Here is a 16195-nt window from a genome sequence, read left to right as displayed (position 1 = left end):
CTCTCTCTCACACACACACACACACACACACACACACACACACACACACACACACACACACACACACACACACACACACACACACACACACACACACAGACACACACAGGTCTCCCTCTGTCTTATAGAAACACAGGACAGAGTGAAGATGATGATCAGGCCCAGTTTGCCACTCAGTCGCCCTGCCCTGCAAAATAGCGCATCTGATCCCGAGCAGACTAAAATCACAGAGGAAGTAGTACTGCGAAAACGAGGAAATCTGCAGGTGCTGGAAATTCAAACAACAACACACACAAAATGCTGGTAGAACACAGCAGGCTAGGCAGCATCTATAGGGAGAAGCGATGTCGACGTTTCGGGCCGAGATCCTTCGTCAGGACTAACCGAAAGGAAAGATAGTAAGAGATTTGAAAGTAGAGGGGGGAGGGGGAAATGCGAAATGATAGGAGTAGACCGGAGGGGGTGGGATGAAGCTAAGAGCTGGAAAGGTGATTGGCAAAAGTTATACAGAGCTGGAGAAGGGAAAGGATCATGGGACGGGAGGCCTCAGGAGAAAGGAGGGGGGGGGGGGAAGCACCAGAGGGAGATGGAGAACAGGCAAACAACTAAATATGTCAGGGATGGGGTAAGAAGGGGAGGAGGGGCATTAACAGAAGTTAGAGAAGTCAATGTTCATGCCATCAGGTTGGAGGCTACCCAGCCGGTATATAAGGTGTTGTTCCTCCAACCTGAGCTTGGATTCATTTTGACATATCAGAATGGGAATGGGGCGTGGAATTAAAATGTGTGGCCACTGGGAGACATCGCTTCTCCCTATAGATGCTGCCTAGCCTGCTGTGTTCTACCAGCATTTTGTGTGGGAAGTAGTACTGGTTTTTATTTCGTGGTACATCAGTGGTAACCGTTGATATGGTACGTCAAAAGGAAGGAGCATCTTCTCTGGGGGTGGCCTTCGAAGCCAATTTTACAAAGCGAAGCAGATTAAGGAGAGCTGCAGGAGTCATCCCCGGCAGTCGCGATGCAGCAGCGATCTACTGGAGAGAAAGACAGTCAATAATAGAGCACGGGGGGAGGGGTCACTGAGGGAGCTGGATTCACGTCAGTGGGGATAGTCAGATACTGGGAGACAGGGGTCACTAAGGGACAGGTCCCAAGAATAAGTTACCCACCGTCTGGGGCCGGGTGAACTCGAGAAGCTCCCGCACCTCCTGGGACAAAGACACCTTCACGCTGCGGTAGTCGAGATCCTCAGGAAGCCTCATTCCCTCGTCTCTCCTCACCTCCTCCACCTCCTGTTGCTGCAGCAGCAGCAGGTCCTGATAGACAGCTGCAGGGAGGAAGAGGGAGTGAGTGAGTGAGGGAGGGAGGTAGGATGGAGTGGAGGGTGAGGGTAGGAGCAAAGAGGGGGAGGTGAGGAGGGAAGGGGTAGAGTGGTGGGGAGGGCAGATTGAGAGGGAAAGGGGAAGGAAGAGAGATTTGTGTCTCACCGTTTACTCACCCTCAATCTTGAGTCTGTCAGCGAGTTGCCCCTCGGTAGGGAGGGAACCAAGTGAGTGTGGGAGGGCGTCCACCAGGGTCCTCACATCCACCCCTGGCTGGCGTAGCATTTCCAAAGCACTAAGGGAGGGGGCAGTGAGAGGTCAGATGGCAGGTCCAGGGTCAGACACCTCCTCTCACCCTACCTCTCCTCACACACCCCATCCTCTTCCTACTCACTCTCCCACCTTGCCTTCCCTCTCCCTCTCCTTCAAACCCCCTCTTTCCTACCACATATGCTCCTCTCCCCATCTACCACCTGCCCCCTCCATAAAGTCACACCCCACTCCTTCTCCAATCCCCATCCCGTCATCACCCTGTCTCCATTCTCCTCACCAACACCATCCTCCAATTCCCCCCACCCCATACAGTCTCTTCCTTCCCTCTCCACGCTTTGCCTCTCCCTCACTACATCCTTACCTTCTTCCTCTGCCTACACCCTCTCTCCACCTCCCCCTGCACCTCGCTAACTCTCGGTTCCCCCTTCCTTCACCTCCCTCCCCTCCCCATTTGTTTTCCACATCCCATGCCTCTCAACTCTTTCCTAACTCCCATCTACACACCTCACCCCTCCCAACCCATCTTCTCTACCCTTCCCCTCATCCCAGCTACACATCCTCCCCAACATGGGCCCCACATTCACTGACCCCCCCCCCCCCCCCGAAGCTGTGCAGGTTCGTGGCTGCACAGTAACCGAAATGCTTACGCGCACATACCCTTTGATGCCGCAAAGCTGGAATTTTGTTATATGCTGTTAATATAATTGTCAAATACCCTGTAATTAATGTGTTAATTAATATAAATTTTCTAGATAACAAACATACCACAACCTTGACTTTGAAGTGTTTTGAGCTTCCACACATTTCCATTGTCAGTGTTTCGAGTTACAACACTGTTGGAAATTGCAACAATAAACACAGAATGGAAGCCAGTGGCTCTTTGGTAATGAACGCCATCGCCATCTCGGTCAAACATTTTACTTTTGCCATTGCGCCTGCCAGTTGTTTTGTCTGCCTAACGTCGTTTGCCTGAGTTGTGAGCTGTGGTTTCTGTTTGTTTGATACGCATGTTACAAAAGAAAATTGTTAAGTGCTGAGCAGTTTTCAGGGTGTGTATAAAGATCTGGCTCAGAGCAATGGTTGGTCTGTTCAGCGGCGAAAATAATTATAGGAAACATTGCCTGCGTCCCACTGACCTGGGCCGGTCACTGCGCTCTGGGCTGACCTTTGTCTCCGGCAGGAGGCGTAGCCATTGGGTGCCCGAGTGACAGACGGACTTGAGGGTGGCCAATCCATGCTCGAGGGCCTGACTGACACGCTGGGCCTCCTGCTGCCGCTTCCGGGACACACAGCCTGCCTCGGCGTAACCTGGGACAACAGAATAGGTCAGAGGAGGCAGAGCCAGTGACTGTGCTGGAGGGGCACGCAGACCACGCGGAGTCAGAGAGGGACGCGGCCAGTAAGGGAGGGACACGCAGACCTGCTGTACGTACCTCGGAAGGACTGGAGTCAGAGGGGAAGTGGGAGGGAAGGGGGGTCAGAGAGAGAAAGGGTCTAGATATAAAGAGGGGCAGAGTCGGGAGGGGTGGGGTATACAGTGGGGCAGAGTCAGTGTGGGGTGGGGTATATGGGGGGCAGGTCGGGAGGGGTGAGGTATACAGATGGCAGAGTCGGGGGGTGGGGTATACAGGTGGCAGAGTCAGTGTGGGGTGGAGTATACAGATGGCAGAGTCGGGGGTGGGGTATACAGATGGCAGAGTCAGGGGGTGGGGTATACAGTGGGGCAGAGTCAGTGTGGGGTGGGGTATACAGATGGCAGAGTCGGGGGTGGGGTATACAGTGGGGCAGAGTCAGTGTGGGGTGGGGTATATGGGGGGCAGGTCGGGAGGGGTGGGGTATACAGATGGCAGAGTCGGGGGTGGGGTATACAGGTGGCAGAGTCGGGAGGGGTGACACACAGAATGTGTGCATTGGAAGGTTTAGAGTCGAAGGGGTTGTCCAAAGATGGTTTGGAGCCAGTGACAGAGGGAATGAATCGGGGAACCTCAGAGAAAGGATTATGACAAGGAAATTATCCCCCACACACCACAGACCCTTCACTAACCCTCCCACGCCCCATTCCACATCCTCCTACCTCTCTCTCCCTCCAACACCCTCCACTCTTCCCTTCCCCCTCCCCATGCCCTCATCACTATTTCCTCTCCGTTTCTCCCCCCAATCTGTCCCTTCCTCCCATCTTCGACCATCCCTATTCACTTTCATCCTCTTACCCCCTCCCCACCATCTACCCCTCCAACCTCCCCTATTACCACTCCCACTCCCTCCGTCATCCCTCGCCCTTCCCTTGGTCCGTCCCTACCCCTGGCGGTCAGCCTCTTGTCCGCGTTGTCTGGCCTCAGCCCCAGCCGGAACTCCACCCGCCCACTGAACATGCGGTAGGGTTCAGTGGTGCCCAGTGAGGTCAGGTCGTCGATCAGCACCCCGACGTACCCCTCGGTGCGTCCCACTACGAATGGGCTAGACCCCCGCCCACGGAGGGCGGCGTTAATGCCTGCGATCAGCCCCTGGAGTTTGGGGGAGATGGGGGGGACAGAAAGTGGGAAGGAATGGGGGAGAAGGAAAGGCAGGAGCAGATGAAGGGAGGGGTAGAGAAGAAGTGGGGAAAAGTGAGAGATGGAGAGAGCTGTGAACTGGTGCATTGGTAAATTCTGCATCCACGTTCCCACCGCTAACGCCAACATCTCCCGCCTCACCGCCACGTTCCCCAATGATTGGCTCCCCACTCGCGCCCACGTGCTGTAGAACACAGAACAATCCCACAGACGGTGAGCTGGGGTGGGGGGGGTGTGGGGGAGGGGGGTTTGGTGGAGAATGGACTACCACAGGTAATGAGCACAGTCCGATCCCATTGCCCCTGCTGGGGTAGGAGAGGGAGCTATCCCTGCGGTGGGGGGGCCATGCGGAGTTCTCTCCTGATCGTAAGTGGAAAGACGGGAGGAGTTTCCCCGAGCAGTGCACAGTCAAATCCCACAATCGGTGACAAGGAGGGAAGACCCTCCGAAGAGGGGTACAGCATGAAAACTTGGGGATGAAAGGGAAGAGGGAGTGTGCGCTGGCCTCGGAGAGGCACAATCTGATCCCGCCGCCTGTGAGGGAGTTGGGGAAGGGAGGGAGTGTCCGCCAAGAGTAACTGTTCAGTCTGAATGGTAAGGGCTGAGGGACTGGAAGCCGCCCATAGAGGGAACACTGGGGGGGGGGGGGGGGCGGTGGAGGGGGTTGTTAGATTACCTGAGCAGCTGCCTCCTCGTAGCCAGTGGTCCCATTAATCTGTCCCGCCAGGAAGAGACCCTGTACCATCCGGGTCTCCAACCAGGGGGTCAACTGTCGGGGGTCCACATAGTCATACTGTACGCCATACCCTGGGGGGATGACAGAGAAGGGGGAAAGAGGGGGGAGTGTGTGGGGGGAAGAGGAAAGGGTGTGGATGGGGTAGAGGCGGAGGAGGTGGAGGGGGAGGAGAGAATGGGGTTTGAAAGGGGTTGCAAGGGGGGTGTGGGAGAAGGGTTGTTGGAGGGGGTTTGAGAAAGGTGGGTTGGAGGGGGGATTGTAGAGAGGGCAGGGAATAGGGGGAAGAAGGGGAAAGTAAAATTTCTACTCCTTATAAACCGATGATCTCTACCCCACCTCTTCTCCCCTCCATCCTCTCTACTGTCACCTAAATTTTTCCTTCACTACTGTCACCTCCTTCTCTCTGCCCCTCACCCCTACCTCCCAATTCCTTCACTGTCCTCTTTCCCTCTCCCCTCCCTCCCCACTCTCCCTCAAACTTCTTTCTTTCCCTTCCACCCTCCCTACATCTCCACAACCTTCATCATCCCCATTCTCGTCCTTCCCCCTCCGTCTCTCCTCACTTCTCCTCCTTTGCTTTCTCTCCCTGCTTTCTCTACTATTCTCCCACTTCCTTCCTCCCGCCCGCCTCCCCGTCTTTCCTGTCCCTCCCCTCTTCTGCCCTTCTAGCCCTCTGCTTCATCCCCTCTTGAACCTGCCCCTCTGTCCGTCTGCCCCGCAGGCCTCACTCACCAGGCTGCAGGATTTTGGCCGTCTGCAGGCCGGGGATGGAGCTGACCAGCTGCTGCTGCAGTTCGGGGGGGAGGGTGGTGGAAAGACCCTGGGGGTACAGGACGTCCGAGCACAGGCCTTCAGGCTCCAGCCACACCTGGTGGGAGCGGCCGGAGAAGCGGAGAACCTTGGCCTCCAGGGAGGGACAGTACCTGGGGTGGGGGTGTGTAGAGAGTAAGGAACGGAGAGAGGGTTAGGGCGGGGGCAACAGGGGAAGAGGGGTGAGGGGATGGGGGATACAGGAAGGAAGAGTAGGGGGTAAACGACTGGGAAGTCGAAGTGAGCGGGGGCGGGGGGGGTGATGCGGAATAGCTTATTTCACAAACACAGAGTCAGTCACACAGAGACCGACACACACAAACACACAGTCAGAGTCACACACACAAACACACACACAGTCAGAGTCACACACACACACACAAACACACACACACACACACACACAGAGTCACACATACAGAGACCGACACACACACATACACAAACACACTGTCACTCACACACAGGTACACAGACTGACACACATATACACTCTCACAGAAAAACACACTCTCATGCAGTCACTCACACACACAGACCGACACACAAACACACGGTCAGTCACTCACAAACACACACAGAGTCTGGGTCACACACACACAGACCCACACACTCACAAACACACACAGAATGACACACACTCAAACACACTGTCACCCACAAACACACACAAAGGGGGTGTGGAAAGTGTGTTGGGGGGTGAAATGCCGCATTGGAGGACGGTGAGAGAGAGGCCGAGTGGTGAAGACAAGAGGGTGTGTGGCGAAGAGGCGCTGGGGGTGGGGGGAGGATCTGCTCTGATTACCGGGGTCCACGGGTGGTCTCCTGGACGTGAGGGTTGAGGTGAAGATTCTCTCTGACGAGGCGCTCGGCCTCAGGACCCGTGTGGGTGAGGTAACAGGGTAGCTGCTCATCTGGCTGGAGAACGGTGGGGAGAGAGAGAGAGTTATTGAGTACAACTCTCTGACCGACCCTCTTCAATCCCCCAGCTCTCTCTCAACCCCACCCACTCTGCCTCTCCCCTCCTCATCCCCATCTCCCACCTTGACTTCACACCTGCTCACCCTCTCTCTCTCTCCTCACCCACACACACTCCACCTCTCTCCTCATCCCACCCACTCCCCTCTCTCCATCACCCGACCACCCACTCCACCTCTCTCCCTCGTCATCCCCCCACCTAACCCCTTCTCCCTTATCAACCCCCTCTCCTTCCTTGACCCACTCCAATATCTCCTCATCCCCTCCACCCTCTCTCCCTCCTCATCACCCCTTCCTGTTCCCCTCCCTCTTCGCCATTACTACTCTGCCCCCAATCGCACCTTCTCCCCATCCCCTCAGCCCCCTCCCTCCTCACATCCAACCCTATCCCTCCCTTGTATCCAATCCTTGCCTTCCCTCTCCCTCCCCCCTCACCTGAATAGCAACGCTGGTGCTGAGAAAGCTGAAGGGGATGGGTCGGCTGTCCCCCCTGTGAGTCTCCAACACGCTGAGATTTACTGTGTCCCGCTGTATCCGAGGGGGCGTCCCTGTCGGGTGTAAACATCCGGTCAGTCTACTCAGGCACGGTGGGGTGGAGGAAGAAAGGGGAGGTGAGAGGAAGAAATGGCAGGGTGGGAAACAGAGAGAGAGGATGGGGGAGGAGGGGTAGAAGGAGTGAGGGTGGAAGGGTAGGGGGGAAAGGGGAAGGGGAAGGATGGGGAGGGGTCGGGGTAAGGGGAAGGATGGGGAGGGGTAAGAGGGGGGAAGGATGGGGAGGGGGAAGGATGGGGGAGGGGGAGGAGGAAGGGGAAGGATGGGGAGGGGGAAGGATGGGGAGGGGTAGGGGTAAGGGGAAGGATGGGGAGGGGTAGGGGGAAGGGGAAGGATGGGGGAGAGGGAGGATGGGGGAGGGGTAGGGGGAAGGGGAAGGTTGGGGAGGGGTAAGGGGAAGGATGGGGGAGGGGTAGGGGAAAGGGGAAGGATGGGGAGATGGGGGAGGGGTAGGGGGAGGGGGGTTGGGGGAGGGGTAAGGGGAAGGATGGGGGAGGGGTAGGGGAAAGGGGAAGGATGGGGAGGGGGATGGGGAGGGGGATGGGGGAGGGGTAGGGGGAGGGGGAAGGATGGGGAGGGGGAGGGGTAAGGGGAAGGATAGGGAGGGGTAGGGGGAAAGGGTAAGGGAGGGGTAAGGGGAAGGATGGGGGAGGGGTAAGGGGAAGGGGAAGGTTGTGGGAGGGGTAAGGGGAAGGATGGGGAGGGGTAGGGGAAAGGGGAAGGATGGGGAGGGGGATGGGGGAGGGGTAGGGGGAGGGGGAAGGATGGGGAGGGGGAGGGGTAAGGGGAAGGATAGGGAGGGGTAGGGGGAAAGGGTAAGGGAGGGGTAAGGGGAAGGATGGGGGAGGGGTAAGGGGAAGGATGGGGGAAGGGTAGGGGAAAGGGGAAGGATGGGGGAGGGGGAAGGGGAAGGGTCGGTGGAAGGTGGGGAACTCACACTGTAAAAACGCCTAGTTGTACAGAATGTGGAAGGTACAGGTGAAATCAAGGCAGCAGGCCCAGGCCTCAGAGCAAGGAATGAGACGATGTGCGGCTCTTTTAAGCGCCGAGCCAAACTGAAAAGGTCAGGGTGTTGGGGCCAGAGGCAAAGGATGGGCTGGTGTCAGCTCGCTGCTGTACGAGGTTTACCCGTCTTTGCGCTGCACTGACAACGAACGGGCTCCCGCAAACGAACCGGCTTTGTGGCCGTGGATTCACTTTCGGGAGCTTTAGTTCTGAGTGTTGGATGAGCTCTACAGGGTCTCTTTGTCTTGTGGCTGCGTGAGGAACGTCAGGGTTGTACATAGTGTAGATACTTTAAAAATAAATGTGCTTTGGGCAAGCACATAAATAAGGGGAGAAAACACACACACACACACACACACACACACACACACACACACACACACACACACACACACACACACACACACACACACACACACACACACACACACACACACACACACACACACACACACACACACACACACACACACACACACACACACACACACACACCACTGGACTCCCTACCCGTCTTCAGCCGCCCCAGACGGAAGCCGAGCTCTTTCAGCGTCTGAGCCAAACCAATCGACGGCCTGTCTCCCAGACGGCCAGCCGGGCGCCGCTCCAGCCCCACGAAGATCTCCGCCCGCAAGAAGGTGCCAGTGGCCAGGGCAACGCATGGAGACAGGATGTCAGTGCCATCCGCTGTAGGATAGAGCAGAGAGACTGAGGAAGGAAGGAGGGAAACATGGGAAGAAAGGGAGGATGGTGTAGAGAGGTGAGGATGGAGGGGGAGGGAGGTGAGGATGGAGGGGTAGGAAAAGGAACTTTTGACTCCTACTCCCTCACCACCTCAGTGCCTCTTTCCACCACCCCTTCCTCTTCCCCCTCCTCCTGCCTCCTCACAACACCCCAACCTTGCTTCTTCTCTCCTCCTTTCCCTACATTCCTTCCCTCCACCCTCCTGCTAACCACTCAGACCTTTCTACACCAACCCCCTGCTCAATCCCTCTCTCCCTCGTCTCTCCAAACTCACCGAGCCGAACTCCTCGCACTAGGCACTTCCCTGGTCTCGTAACATCAGGTTCCGAGATCAGTAGATCCTCTACGGAGCCCTCTCTTATCTGCAGGCCCGGAATCCTGGCCAATTCCTCCTGAGAATGATGGAGAGAAAATAGAGAGAAGAGAATTTCACTCTGTGTCTGACCCTGGGTGTGTGTGATGGGACGGTGGGGAGGGAGATTTACTCTGGCTGACCCGGGAGTGTGTGATGGGACGGTGGGGAGGGAAATTCACTCTGTGTCTGACCCGGGAGTGTGAGATGGGACGGTGGGGAGGGAGATTTACTCTGTCTGACCCGGGAGTGTGTGATGGGACGGTGGGGAGGGAAATTCACTCTGTGTCTGACCCCGGGTGTGTGTGATGGGACGGTGGGGAGGGAGATTTACTCTGTGTCTGACCCGGGAGTGTGTGATGGGACGGTGGGGAGGGAGATTTACTCTGTGTCTGACCCGGGAGTGTGTGATGGGACGGTGTGGAGGGAGATTCACTCTGGGTCTGACCCCGGGGAGTGTGTGATGGGACGGTGTGGAGGGAGATTCACTCAGTGTCTGACTCTGGGAGTGTATGATCGGACGGTGTGGGGGGAGATTCACTCTGTGTCTGACCCTGGGAGTGTGTGATGGGACGGTGTGGAGGGAGATTCACTCTGGGTCTGACCCTGGGAGTGTGTGATGGGACGGTGTGGAGGGAGATTCACTCTGTGTCTGACTCCGGGAGTGTGTGATGGGACTGTGTGGAGGGAGATTGACTCTGTCGGACCCCGGGAGTGTGTGATGGGATGGTGTGGAGGGAGATTCACTCTGTGTCTGACCCTGGAAGTGTGTGATGGGACGGTGTGGAGGGAGATTCACTCTGGGTCTGACCCTGGGAGTGTGTGATGGGACGGTGTGGTGGGAGATTCACTCTGTGTCTGACTCCGGGAGTGTGTGATGGGACGGTGTGGTGGGAGATTCACTCTGTGTCTGACCCCGGGAGTGTGTGTTGGGACGGTGTGGAGGGAGATTCATTCTGTGTCTGACCCTGGGAGTGTGTGATGGGACGGTGTGGTGGGAGATTCACTCTGTGTCTGACTCCGGGAGTGTGTGATGGGACGGTGTGGTGGGAGATTCACTCTGTGTCTGACCCTGGGAGTGTGTGATGGGACGGGTGTGGAGGGAGATTCACTCTGTGTCTGACCCTGGGAGTGTGTGATGGGACGGTGTGGAGGGAGATTCACTCTGTGTCTGACCCCGGGAGTGTGTGATGGGGGGGATTTACTGTGTGACCCCAGGAGTGTGTGATCGGATGACAATGGGGGATTCCCACCTGAATGTGCCTCTTGTAGAGGTCTCGGTCCACCTGAGCCCGCAGCCCCCACACGGCCGGACCCTTGCGGCGGTTCAGGACGTGGAAGTGGATCCCAGCTCTGTCGCAGACCCTCGCGCAGAGGCCGTCCAGCGCATCCACCTCGCGCATGAGGTGCCCCTTCCCTACCCCGCCGAATGATGGGTTACAGGACAGCTCACCTGGTGGGGGGAGGGTCAGTTATCCACAGCTTGCCTCACTCTTCCCTCCTCTACTCCCCACCCTCCCTCCTTCACACCTCGCCAAATCCTCCTTCCTCTGTCACCCCTCCCTAATTTCTCTCTTCCCTCCACTCTCCGCACATGAATCCGAAACTGGGTTCTCTGGAGCCAAGAGACGTTTCTCCCCGCCCACTCCCACCTCCTCCCTCCCCCAACCCTCAGGATCTCCAGTGCCCCCCTTGCCCCCTCCTGTACCGATCTTCGCTGCTTTCTGGGTGATCAGCAGGGTCCTAGCGCCTGCCCGGGCGGCAGCTGCCGCTGCCTCTACACCAGCGTGTCCTCCCCCCACCACGACCACTTTGTAGCCGCTCTGTTCCTCTTCCGCCATCTGCCTGCCCACTGCACCGGTGGTGGCAATGCTCCCGGAAATCCCCCGTGCCCCAGACACCCGGCAGGGCCGGAGGCACGGGAGCGCCCACCGTACTTTTCCTGGGATCATCCCTGCAAGACAGACGGAAGGGGCAGGCAGTTAAGACACTTGGAGCAACGATGGCAGGAACGCTGCTCCCCACCCAGCACCCACGGCAATAATACTCCCGCGAGGTGAGCCGCGCAAACCGGGTGACACCGAGAACATGAGGAACGTCACAGACTTCAGAATCTCAACGAAATTGGATGAGGAGTTGGTTCATTATTGTCACCGGGGGGCGGGGGGGGGTGGATAAAAGCTTGCCGTGTGCTTTGTTCATACAGAGATCAATTCTTTACAACAATGTAATGGGGTAGAACACAGGGAAACTATAACATATGGTATTGTCTGTAAATCCTTAGTCCTTAGTTCCGTGTAGAGATACAATGAGACAATTGGTTTGAAGAGTGTGTATTTTAATGCTAGGAAATTTATAGGTAAAGGTGATGAATTTGGAGCACGGATCAGTACATGGAACTATGATGTTGTGGCTATTACAGAGACTTGGTTGAGAGAGGGAAAGGAATGGGTGCTTAATGTCCCAGGGTTTTGATGCTTTAGAGAGGCGGGGGAGTGCACTGCTGAGCAGGGACAATATCACAGCCACACTCAAAGGGGACAGAATGAGAGGCTCACCCACTGAGTTTACATGGGCAGAGCTCAAAAACAGGAAGGGTGGAATCACTCTGATGGGATGTACTACAGACCCCCGATATCCACCGGGACATTAAAGAACAGATAAGCAGACAGATGAAGGAAAGGTGTAAAAGCTATGGGGTTGTGTCATGGGAGACTTCAAATTCCCAAAAATAAACTGGGACCTTCATACTGCAAGATGTTTAGAAGGGGCAGAACCTGTTAGGTGCATCTAGGAGGGTTTCTGAAATCAAAATGTCGATAATCCAACAAGAGGAGGAGCTGTAGTGGATCTGGTGGCCAGGTTACCAACCTTTCACTGGGAACAGTGACCTTAAGTTTTAAGAGAGCCATAGATGAGCGTAAGTGGGAGAGTATTAAATTGGAGCAGGGCAACTTACACGAGCATTATGCAGGAACTAGGGAGAGTCAACTGGGAAGAGCTGTTTTTGGGCAAGGCTACATCTGACAATTTAAAGACCAACTGGACCCTGAACCACACCTGTGTCTGACCCGGGAGTGTGTGATGGGACAGTGTGGAGGGAGCCTCACTTTGTGTCTGACCCTGGGAGTGTGTGATGGGACAGTGTGGAGGGAGTTTCATTCTGTGTCTGAAACCGGGAGTGTGTGATGGGACGGTGAGGAGGGAGCTTCACCCTGTGACTGACCCGGGAGTGTGTGATGGGACAGTGTGGAGGAAGCTTCACCCTGTGACTGACCCCGGGAGTGTGTGATGGGACGGTGAGGAGGGAACTTCACCCTTTGTCTGACCCCGGGAGTGTTTGATGGGACAGTGTGGAGGGAGCTTCACCCTGTGTCTGACCCTGGGAGTGTGTGATGGGAGGGTGAGGAGGGAGCTTCACCTTGTGTCTGACCCGGGAGTGTGTGATGGGACGGTGAGGAGGGAGCTTCACCCTGTGACTGACCCCAGGAGTGTGTGATGGGACAGTGTGGAGGGAGCTTCATCCTTTGTCTGACCCCGGGAGTGTGTGATGGGACGGTGTGGGGAGGGAGCTTCACTTTGTGTCTGACCCTGGGAGTGTGTGACGGGACGGTGTGGAGGGAGCTTCACCCTGTGACTGACCCCAGGAGTGTGTGATGGGACAGTGTGGAGGGAGCTTCACCCTTTGTCTGACCCCGGGAGTGTGTGACAGGACGGTGAGGAGTTAGCTTCACCCTGTGTCTGACTCCGGGAGTGTGTGATGAGACAGTGTGGAGGGAGCTTCACCCTGTGTCTGACCCCGGGAGTGTGTGACGGGACATGTGGAGGGAGCTTCATGGTAAGACTAGCGAACGATACTCGTCCAACAAAATGCACTGTGTAATGATCTGATCTGTATGAACAATATGCAAGACAAGCTTTTCACTGTATCTAGATACAGGAGAGTCTTGAGGAGCTGGGTAACTGTGTTAGGAACGTTTTCATCCAGAGGGAGGTCCAACTTGGAACCAGCTGCCAGAGGAAATGGTTGAGGCAGGTACATTAATGATGTTTAAAGGACACGTGGATGGGTACATGGACAGGAAAGGTTTAAAGGGATATGGGCGGAACGCAGGGAAACAGACTGGGTTAGATGGGAATACGGGTCACCAGGGACCAGTTGGGCCGAAGGGCCTGTCCGTGCTGTGTGACTTTGCGATGCTGGCCCCACCATGTTGATCTGCTGTTCATATACCCCACATCCCCCCTGCAACTCCGCCTAACTGCCCCCACCGATTAATGAGGCCATTTGCCCCGAGAATACAATTACCTTCTAAGTTACCCACTGTGCAGCAATTAGCCTCTTACTAACCCAGAGGACCGGGGGGGGGGGGGGGGGCATATCGGCATCCAACAGCTCTCTCTGAGCTCGGGGAGGGTGGGAAAGAAAAACACAGCAAGCGGAAGGGTTCACAGAGACAGCAAGGGGTGACGGGGAGAGACGGGAGGGAGAGGGTGACGGAGAGAGGTGTAGGGGGAGAGGTTGACAGAGCCGGAGTAAGTTGTCGGGGAGTTTGCATTAGGGGCAAGGGTCAAATGGAGAGAGATGGGTGAAAGAGGGAGTTGACGGGGAGGATGTTTAAGCACCAATTTCTACTCCAAACGCGTCTTTGCAAAAAATGAATCTTTGCAAAATCCACCCCGCCGCAAATATTAAAACCAACCTCGGCTGCGCCTGTTCTGGCCCCAGCAGACCCGGTCTCGGACCCCGGACGGGCTCAACTCCCGGCGCCGGGTCAAGCGCACAAAGCGATGGCTATGGACGAGATGGCCTCGCCAACAGAGGCACTGAGCAGGCGGCCTCCCCCCGCTCCGCCGCCTGCAGGCCGACAGCAGGATAACAGCCGGACTCAGCCGCTGTACATGGGAGAAAATGCATTGGGTTACAGTGGATTCAGGGGAGTGAGATTGGGGGTGTTACATGTAGAACAAAAGATCTCCGGGAGTAGATTACATACAGGGATCTAAAATAGGGGTCACTGGGTTTATATCTGCAATAACAGATCGCCAGGCGTAAATTACAAACTGGGATCTAATCCAAGGATTCGGAGCTTTATACGGTATATAAAACAACTGATCATCGAGAATGGGTTACAGGCAGGGATCTAATCCAGAGGCTCGGAGTGTCTATATACATATAATAGGTCTCCTGGAATGGGGTACAGGCTGGGATCTAATCCAAGGGGTTCAGGGGTTTACATATAAAATAATAGATCAGCAGGAGTGGGTTACAGGCTGGGATATAATCCAAGGGTTCAGGGGTTTATTGATAGAACAACAGATCCCTGGGAGTCAGTCACAGGCTGGGATCAAATCCAGGGGTAAGAGGAGGGAGGGGAACCAGAGTGTAGGAACAGATGTATGGGAGAAGGAAGAAAAAGAAGACAGTAAAGTTCTTTGTACTGTTGGAGATAAACAGAGAGGAAGAGGTGGAGAATTTCTTAAATGCATTTATTTTAATGCTGGGAGCATTGTAAGAAAGTTGGATGAGCTTAGAGCATGGAAATATGATGTTGTAGCTTTTAGTGAAACATGGTTGCAGGAGGGGTGTGATTGGCAACTAAATATTCCTGGATTTCGTTGCTTCAGGTGTGATAGAATCAGAGGGACAAGAGGGGGAGGTGTTGCATTGCTTGTCTGAGAAAATACTACAGTGGTGCTTTGGCAGGATAGATTAGAGGGCTCGTCTAGGGAGATTATTTGGGTAGGATTGAGGAATGGGAAAGGTGTAGTAACACTTATAGGAGTGTATTATAGACCACCTAATGGGGAGCGAGAATTGGAGGAAAAAATTTGCAAGGAGATGGCAGATATTTGTAGTAAGCACAGGGTTGTGATTGTGGGAGATTTTAATTTTCCACACATAGACTGGGAAGCCCATACTGTAAAAGGGATGGATGGTTTGGAGTTTGTAAAATGTGTGCAGGATAGTTTTTTGCAGCAATACATAGAGGAACCAACTAGAGAAGGGGCAGTGTTGGATCTTCTGTTAGGGAATGAAATAGGTCAGGTGACGGAGGTATGTGTTGGGGAGCACTTCGGGTCCATTGATCACAATGCCATTAGTTTCAATATAATTATGGAGAAGGATAGGACTGGACCCAGGGTTGAGGGTAAAGTTAAAGGCCAACTTTAAGGAGATGCAAAAGGATTTAGAAGGAGTGGATTGGGACAACTTGTTTTATGGGAAGGATGTAATAGAGAAATGGCGGTCATTTAAAGGTGAAATTTTGAGGGTATAGAATCTTTATGTTCCTGTTAGGTTGAAAGGTTAAAAGTTTGAGAGAGCCATGGCTTTCAAACGATATTGGAAACTTGGTTAGGAAAAAGAGAGATATCTACAATAAATATAGGCAGCATGGAGTAAATGAGGTGCTCAAGGAATATAAAGAATGTAAGAAGAATCTTAAGAAAGAAATTAGAAAAGCTAAAAGAAGATACGAGGTTGCTTTGGCAAATAAGGTGAAAATAAATCCAAAGGGTTTCTACAGTTATATTAATATAAATAGGATAGTGAGGGATAAAATTGGTCCCTTAGAGAATGAGAGGGGACAGCTATGTGTGGAGCCAAAGAGATGGAGGAGATTTTGAACAATTTCTTTTCTTCAGTATTCACTAAGGAGAAGGATATTGAATTGTGTAAGGTAAGGGAAACAAGTAGGGAAGTTGTGGAAACTATGACAATTAAAGAGGAGGAAGTACTGGCGCTTTTAAGGAATATAAAAGTGGATAAATCTCTTGGACCTGACAGGATATTCCCTAGGACCTTAAGGGAGGTTAGTGTAGAAATAGCAGGGGCTCTGACAGAAATATTTCAAATGTCATTAGAAAC

General features: G+C 54.5%; 1 protein-coding gene across 6 annotated transcripts; it reads right to left on the bottom strand.

Annotated features, from left to right (window-relative positions):
* Window positions 1-101: 101 nt before the first annotated feature.
* mto1 (mitochondrial tRNA translation optimization 1) lies at window positions 102-14247 on the bottom strand. Of its 6 annotated transcripts, none has more exons than XM_073034001.1 (14): window positions 14028-14247; window positions 11033-11278; window positions 10578-10777; window positions 9247-9364; window positions 8739-8936; window positions 7107-7219; window positions 6499-6611; window positions 5616-5806; window positions 4824-4954; window positions 3895-4099; window positions 2732-2903; window positions 1499-1617; window positions 1170-1327; window positions 102-1031 (listed from the first exon to the last, which is right to left on the bottom strand). In XM_073034001.1, exons 2-14 carry the CDS (start codon window positions 11274-11276, stop codon window positions 918-920), a joined length of 2076 nt encoding a protein of 691 aa, XP_072890102.1. In that variant the 5' UTR covers window positions 11277-11278; window positions 14028-14247; the 3' UTR covers window positions 102-917. The 6 variants fall into 6 exon arrangements, with proteins under 6 accessions (XP_072890102.1, XP_072890100.1, XP_072890099.1 ...); XM_073033996.1 differs by having other exon boundaries at window positions 108-1031; window positions 8739-8915; window positions 14028-14189; XM_073033997.1 differs by having other exon boundaries at window positions 902-1034; window positions 14028-14205.
* Window positions 14248-16195: the final 1948 nt, after the last annotated feature.

Source organism: Hemitrygon akajei, chromosome 31 (assembly GCF_048418815.1).
Source record: "Hemitrygon akajei chromosome 31, sHemAka1.3, whole genome shotgun sequence".
In the NCBI taxonomy this organism is placed as follows: Eukaryota; Metazoa; Chordata; class Chondrichthyes; order Myliobatiformes; family Dasyatidae; genus Hemitrygon; species Hemitrygon akajei.
The sequence above is the reverse complement of the archived record's forward strand: the minus strand, read 5'-3'. Positions and strand labels throughout refer to the sequence as shown.

What these genes read in the sequence shown, in the direction of transcription:
- mto1 (XM_073034001.1), bottom strand. Translation starts at nt 11,276, where the DNA reads ATGATCCCAGGAAAAGTACGGTGGGCGCTCCCGTGCCTCCGGCCCTGC. An exon ending in AGTGCGAGGAGTTCGGCTCG is followed by an intron (nt 8,937 to 9,246) that starts GTGAGTTTGGAG and finishes TTCCTTCCTCAG; the next exon opens with TCTCTCTGCTCTATCCTACA. An exon ending in ACGAGGAGGCAGCTGCTCAG is followed by an intron (nt 4,100 to 4,823) that starts GTAATCTAACAA and finishes CCCAAACTCCAG; the next exon opens with GGGCTGATCGCAGGCATTAA.